General features: G+C 39.2%; 1 protein-coding gene across 1 annotated transcript; it reads left to right on the top strand.

Moving 5' to 3' along the window:
* Positions 1–292: 292 nt before the first annotated feature.
* On the top strand, positions 293–4,454 carry SRSF7 (serine/arginine-rich splicing factor 7; the record flags this gene model as incomplete). The annotated part of the gene is made up of 7 exons (XM_015558870.1): positions 293–477; positions 1,189–1,340; positions 1,987–2,086; positions 2,172–2,273; positions 2,703–2,756; positions 3,273–3,308; positions 4,096–4,454. Coding segments are annotated over 7 exons (684 nt in total), but the record flags the coding sequence as incomplete, so codon positions are not given.
* Between the last annotated feature and the right edge of the window lie 2,535 nt (positions 4,455–6,989).

Below are 6,989 nucleotides of genomic sequence, written 5' to 3'. Positions count from 1 at the left end.
CCGGGGCGGGACCGCCTCGCGGTCGGAATATCCTGCCGCTCTGCTCCCGTGTTTTCGAGGCATTTTCCCACCATATTAGAACGTGAAGAACTTTGTCCTGCGCCCAGCTCTTCAGAAATGTGCCGACACTGCTGGCGTTAAGGCCACGTTCAGTTCTTGATAAGACCACAAGATAATGTTTTGCACGGTCTTAAGGGTGTGCAGAGAATTCATTCAAACGTGGGTCAAATTTGGTTCGTTCACACTTGGGTCAAGTTTTGCCTAACGAGTGTTGTTCTGTTTGCATTTTTAAACAGAAACCAAGGTGTACGTTGGTAACCTGGGAACTGGTGCTGGCAAAGGAGAGTACGAAAGGGCTTTCAGTTACTATGGCCCCTTGAGAAGTGTGTGGATTGCAAGAAATCCTCCGGGATTTGCCTTTGTGGAATTTGAAGACCCTAGAGATGCAGAAGATGCAGTTCGAGGCCTGGATGGCAAGTAAGTGAGATGCCAGTTACGAAACAGGTTCTGAGGCTAGTCTGGTAGGCTGGGTAATGAGGGGGGTGCTAAGCTTGGGTTCTGTCTAGAGCAGCAGTTCTCAACCTGTGGGTCGCGACCCTTTCACGGGGGTCGCCTAAGACCATCGGAAAACACATACATACTTACATATTGTTTTTGTGATTAATCACTATGCTGTAATTATGTTCAATTTGTAACAATGAAATTAGGGGTCACCACAACATGAGGAACTGTAGTAAAGGGTGGCGGCATTAGGATGGTTGAGAACCACTGGTCTAGAGGAAAATGTAAATAGCTAATCGTTTTTTTTGTTTGCTTTTTAATATATTTTATTGATTTTTTTACAGAGAGGAAGAGAGAGGGATAGAGAGTCAGAAACATCGATGAGAGAAACATCAATCAGCTGCCTCCTGCACACCCCCTACTGGGTATATGCCTGCAACCAAGGTACATGCCCTTGACCGGAATCGAACTTGGGACCCTTCAGTCCGCAGGCCTACGCTCTATCCACTGAGCCAAACCGGTTAGGCATAGCTAATCGTTTTGTTTGCTTACAAGAGGGAGTAGAGGTGGCCTTCAAAGGGCTACAAAGATCGCTGAAGTCTGTGAAAGCAGAGGGTTGGAAAGTTCCAGATCCAGGGGTCATATGTATTTTTTTAGCATTAGAATTTTGTTGCTTCTCTTTTACAGGGTGATTTGTGGTTCCCGAGTGAGGGTTGAACTATCAACAGGCATGCCTCGGAGATCTCGTTTGGATAGACCACCTGCCCGACGTCCCTTTGATCCAAATGATAGATGCTATGAGTGTGGTGAAAAGGGACATTATGCTTATGATTGTCATCGCTTCGCCTTGATTCAGAATGTCACGAGCCTTATGATATGCTGAGGCGCCTTGCAAATCCGACAATTAAGATCCTCCTAGACCTTGAGGTGATCAGCATAAGAGGCCAGATCCCCTCGAGTCATCTACACCTAGCTTCACCTTATTCTTTAAAGGGCAGAAAATTTGAGTCGGTGATCGCCGTAACAGTAAATTTGGCTTACAATTGGGGCCCCCTCCGGTTTAGAAAGAGGAACACCAGATTGACCACATTTCCAACTAGAAAAATCTTCTTGCGTCAATCAAGCCTCACCTGGCTCATTTGGCTGTCAGTTTGATCGTCGTTAGATTGAAGAAAACATCTAGATGCAGCGATCGGCTATAGATACTTCTAGATCGTCTAGATCTACTAGACCATGGGCCAAAGAGGGTCGACCTGCAAACTTGCAAGGTTTATTTTAAATACACATTACAGTGTTTTATATTATGTAATTCTAAGATGTAATTCAGCTTTTAACAAATCTTTTTTTAGGTAGTTTAAAAAAAAAACTGGACAACTAATAGGCCCAGAATTTATTTCCAAATGAGATAGTAAATTTAAATAGTTTTGAGACTTGATTTCAGCAGAGGGACAGACACTATAAATACGAGTTGCCATCTAACATTTTGTTACTTTCCCAACTTGAAAAATAGGTCACGGTCTAGATCACATTCGAGATCCAGAGGTAGACGATATTCTCGCTCACGGAGCAGGAGCAGGGGAAGGAGGTGAGAGATCTTTAATGAAAGTTTTAACAAGCAATAAAAAACTTAAATTGGAGATGGACCTAAACCTCTTTGATTTAATTTTTAGGTCGAGATCAGCATCTCCTCGACGATCAAGATCTGTATCTCTTCGTAGATCACGATCTGCTTCACTCAGACGATCTAGATCTGGTTCTATAAAAGGATCGAGGTATTTCCAGTATGTACCATTTTTTCCCCCTGCTTATTTATATTTGGGTTGTCACGTCTTAATGACAAAAGTAGAGTGTCTTAAGGACATAATTTGGCATGATGGGGTGAATTTGAGACCTTAGACAGGTGTTAGGGAAATAGTAGTGTACATATGGGTAAACATGGCTTGTTTAGCCATTTACTTTCTCTTGGGATACTTACCTAACAATCTAGCTCATTGGGTATGGTAGAAGCAAATAATTAAAATGGTAGTTCCTTATTTATTTGATACTAGACCTTGTTGAAAATGTGGCAACTTGTTGAATCTTAGACTGATAGTAGGCAAGAGTGGCATCGTGCTGAGTTTTAGCTTCTATTCCAAGCCTGCCTAATAAGGTGCTCAGAAGGTGTTTAGTGTGGACTAATTGGTATAATTTTTGTTTTTAAGATCACGGTCAAGGTCAAGATCAAGATCCAGGTCTATTTCACGACCAAGAAGCAGGTAAGGGTGAAAAGCTGAACAATGCTCTTGTAGTTATATGGCACCAATATCCAAAGAGTTCAAAGTGTTTTGAATTGTTGAGGCTTCAAGTGTTAACTCTAAGCCTAGGTGTTGAGTGGGAACACGGTACCTTGTTAATGAACTAAACTTGAGAACTTCATTTGTACATGGCCTCTTCTGGATGATTTCCTGGACAAGGGAATGTCAAGGTATAGTGAGAAAGCAGTTTGTAACTCTGGTGTTAAGAGGCCCTTGTTAGAATAGGTACATGGAGAAGCATTCTGAGATAGGTGAACTTTAGGCAGATGAATCATGATACAAGCAGTTCATTTTATGAAGGCTAGCTGGAAGATGGGCTTTTGTTAGCAAAAGCTGATGGGCATTTTTTTCCCCAGTTTAATTGCAGCCTAACATTTTAGTTTCAGGACAATTTGGGGGTTCATTTCATGATATTGTGACTGTAAGGAAGGGATTGGTTAGTACTTTTTCTTAATAGAATTTCTCATGTTTTGACAGCCGATCAAAGTCCAGATCTCCATCTCCAAAAAGAAGGTAAGCTAAATAATTTGTTGCCAAATTTTACTGTCAAATGTGGCCTCTGCAGGATTTGTTTGCTTCCTGCCTACTTTGCAGGCTTTGATTTTGAGCTCTTTGGAGAATTGGTGCTATATATATAAATACTAAGTTTCTTAAAGGATTGCTTTTCCTACTTATCACCTTATACTTTTATTGGAAATATTTAGTCATAAAATATTAGAATGACAAGATGTGTTTAGTCCTGTGAACCCTTAATTGTATAATTTCATGTTAAGACCCATGCTTTCCCCACACATAGGTAAAAAGGAAATGAAGAAAAATTTGTAGGTTGAAATCTTGAAGCTAAACTATTATCTGTCTAGTTGCTACTTAATTACCCTCCCAAAGAAAAACCCCCAACATTCGAATAGTTCTCTTTAACTTAACTTTACAATTTTAGCAAGGATGCTAATCTTAAACAGGGACAAAGGATTTGTATATAAATCTTTTTCAGAAAGAGGGAGTGTGATAGAAACATCAATGAGAGAGAAACATCTGCAGCTGCTTCCTGCATGCCCCTTACTGGGGATCAAACGTGCAACTTGGGCATGTTCCCTGACAGGGAATGGAACCATGACTTCCTAGTTCATGGGTTGCCACTCAACCAGTGAGTCACATTGGCCAGGCTATTTATGAATTTTTAGATCTCTGCTATAGAAACTTAGTTCCTTTGGCCAGCTTTGAATTTATTGAAACATGTTCGTAGGAAGAGTACGTTTCAATAGACACTAATGGGTTCCAAACCTAATGTTTTTCTTTTTAGTCGTTCCCCATCAGGAAGTCCAAGAAGAAGTGCAAGTCCTGAAAGAGTGGACTGAAGTTCTCAAGTTCACCTTTTAGGGAAAAGTTATTTTGTTTACATTATTATAAGGGATTTGTGATGTTTGTAAAAAGTAACCTAGGAAGGTTATTTCAACCATCTAATCAAAATGGATCTGGATTATTACTCTGTAAATTCACAGCAGTAAGATAATATAAATTTTTGTTGAATGTATTAACATCTTATGGTTTGCAAATGTGAGTTTTTATTTGGCACATTTAAATAAAGTGTTTCTAACTAGATTTTTGATCTGTGTTCAATATTAATACTTGGTAAGCTTCAGTAGTCAACCTTGATATCAACCATATAAGTAGACCTACATTCAAAGTTTAATGGTGTGAAGTCTTCAACATCATTAACTATAGTATCTATACACTTGGAAAATTCCCTTTTACCTATAGAGGTTTGGGTAAAATAACTCAAATCCTCCTTAATAGCACGAATGCATCATGACAAGTCCCTGATTAATCAACTGGAGTTACATATTACCAGGCTAATGATAATGATCTGTCAAGCTAGAGAAACCACTGATTTGCCTATAAATAAGTGTGATGACTAAACCAAGAGCTTATTAAAGAAGTAATTGGACTCGATGCTTGAGGAACTGAATTATTTTTTGAGCTCTAAGTACAGTGACAGGTTTTCAGGCTGTTTGATGGGATGTCAATCAGAACTCAGTTTTAGGAAGTTCTCAGTGTTACTTGAGAATTTTATAACATTTTTGCATGTTTGAGGAATTGTCTAAATCTGGGACAAAATATCTTCATGTAAACCAGCTTTGCAAAATTTTCCACTCTTTATCCCTTCAAATGGATTGCCTTATTTTGAGCAGAGATCTGTTAATTCTAAGCTAGATTTTTTCAGTTCCCAACCACCAACATAACTTATTTTGCCAGGCTGGTACAAAGTGATTAAGGATGTCAAGCAGAAATGTTCATGAGATAGTTTTGTAAATCTCCCCTATATTTAGCTATACCTTATTTATGTAGTTTTTTGGTAGCATCAGATAGACCTGAGACTATTCTAGCCAGTAGATTATTTAGACTAAATGTTTTTTGTAGGGCAGTAACAATTATTTGAGTTTCCTGGTCAAGCTTTTCCCAGGTATTCTCTAGTCTTGGTGCAAAAAAAAAAAAATGTGCAAAAACAATGATTAATGCTGGTGGCACAGGTATCTGCCCTTGTCCATTTCTTTATGTTTAACAAAGTTGTTGGATAGCATTGCAATGTGGTAATACTGCTCTGCCTCAAATTATTTGGTCTGAATGATCACTAGTATGTTGAGAGCTTGGGTACTTTGTTTTTGGAATTTTGAAAACTGGCTGAATTATGGTTGGTAAAAACTGTAATTGGCAGGCTTATTTGTTGCACTTGGTCGGCTTTAATTGTTCTGTATTATATAAAGATAAGTTACTCAAAAATAAATCTGCAGAAAACAAATAATCATACTCAATTTTTGGAAGTGGGAGTTCTGAGCCAAGAATAGGAATCATTTCTGTAGCTTTGGGACTGATTATTAGCAGTGTCCAAGATATTAGAATGAGGATAAAAGATAGTGTAGGAGGAATAGGGGCGAAAGTGGTTTGAAGAGACAAGCACAGAAAGTTCCATTCTTAGGGGAAAGGGAAACATGGTTAAGTGAACACCTTTCGTACCATTGACTATACATTTGCCTGGATTTTACAGAATTTATGCAGGGGTACAACTCGGTACCCTTGTATTTAGAATACATGTTAAAGTGTTACACTTTGGTGTAGTGCACTTTTCTACTTTTAGAGGTTAGGACTACTAAATAGATTATGTGACTGACTTGAAAAGTCTCATTCAGACCCGGTCAATCTAAATTTAAAGTCTGGCTCTAATTATTAGGTAATAACATGCCAGACATGCTTTGGACCAAGTACCTTACCTGGTCTGCTCACCCATGTGTAGAGAGGTAAGTAATGCGCTTCACAGTGGTAGCTAGGCCAAGTATCAAGTGAAAGTGTGGTCCTACATCTTGCAGTGTCCCATCTGAGTACAAATTTGAGGGTCTAGAAATGCTATCAGTTTGAGACTTGGTTAAGTAGTGGTGTAGGATTGTGATTGTCATCTTTTGTAGCTTGTCTTGAAGTCTAAAGGAGCACTTATTTCCAAGATTCATTAAACTAGTAGGAATAGGAAGCTAAAACTGATAAATTGGCAGTTATATGAATGAAGAATGATAGCAAAGAATTCATTAGATCTGGCTTAGTGAGCAACTGCTGCTTAGAGACCTTTGGAAGGAGGAGCTATGTAACCTGGAAGGTGTATACATAACTGGAAAGACATGAAACAAAAGTCAAAGGTAAAAAAATACTAGGGGCCTGGGTGCTGTTTGGAGTGTATTGAGAACTGATGACAAGGAAAGATGACTAGGTATTAAAGCTGTTACGTCCAGAATTACCTTCAATAAAGGGGGAAAAGTACTGATAGTTTCTTTTTTTAAAAAATATATTTTACTGATTTTTTACAGAGAGGAAGGGAGAGGGATAGAGAGTTAGAAAGATCCATGAGAGAGAAACATCCATCAGCTGCCTCCTGCACATCTCCCTCTGGGGATGTGCCCGCAACCAAGGTACATGCCCTTGGCCGGAATCGAACCTGGGACCCTTCAGTCTGCAGTCTGATGCTCTCTCTATCCACTGAGCCAAACCGGTTTTGGCTCCACCCCCCCCCCTTTTTTTTAATGTTTTATACTATTTATTTGCCAGGATGTTACAGAATTTATGCAGTAAAATTTTGTGCCCCTTCAATATGCCAGGTACTGCTAGCCTTGGAATACAGAAGTGAACCAAGTATCCTTATGGAGTTTAAAT

The sequence above is a fragment of the Myotis davidii genome, unplaced genomic scaffold (assembly GCF_000327345.1).
Source record: "Myotis davidii unplaced genomic scaffold, ASM32734v1 scaffold151, whole genome shotgun sequence".
Taxonomy (NCBI): Eukaryota; Metazoa; Chordata; class Mammalia; order Chiroptera; family Vespertilionidae; genus Myotis; species Myotis davidii.
Note: the sequence above shows the minus strand (reverse complement) of the source record. Positions and strands in the feature narration are given on the sequence as shown.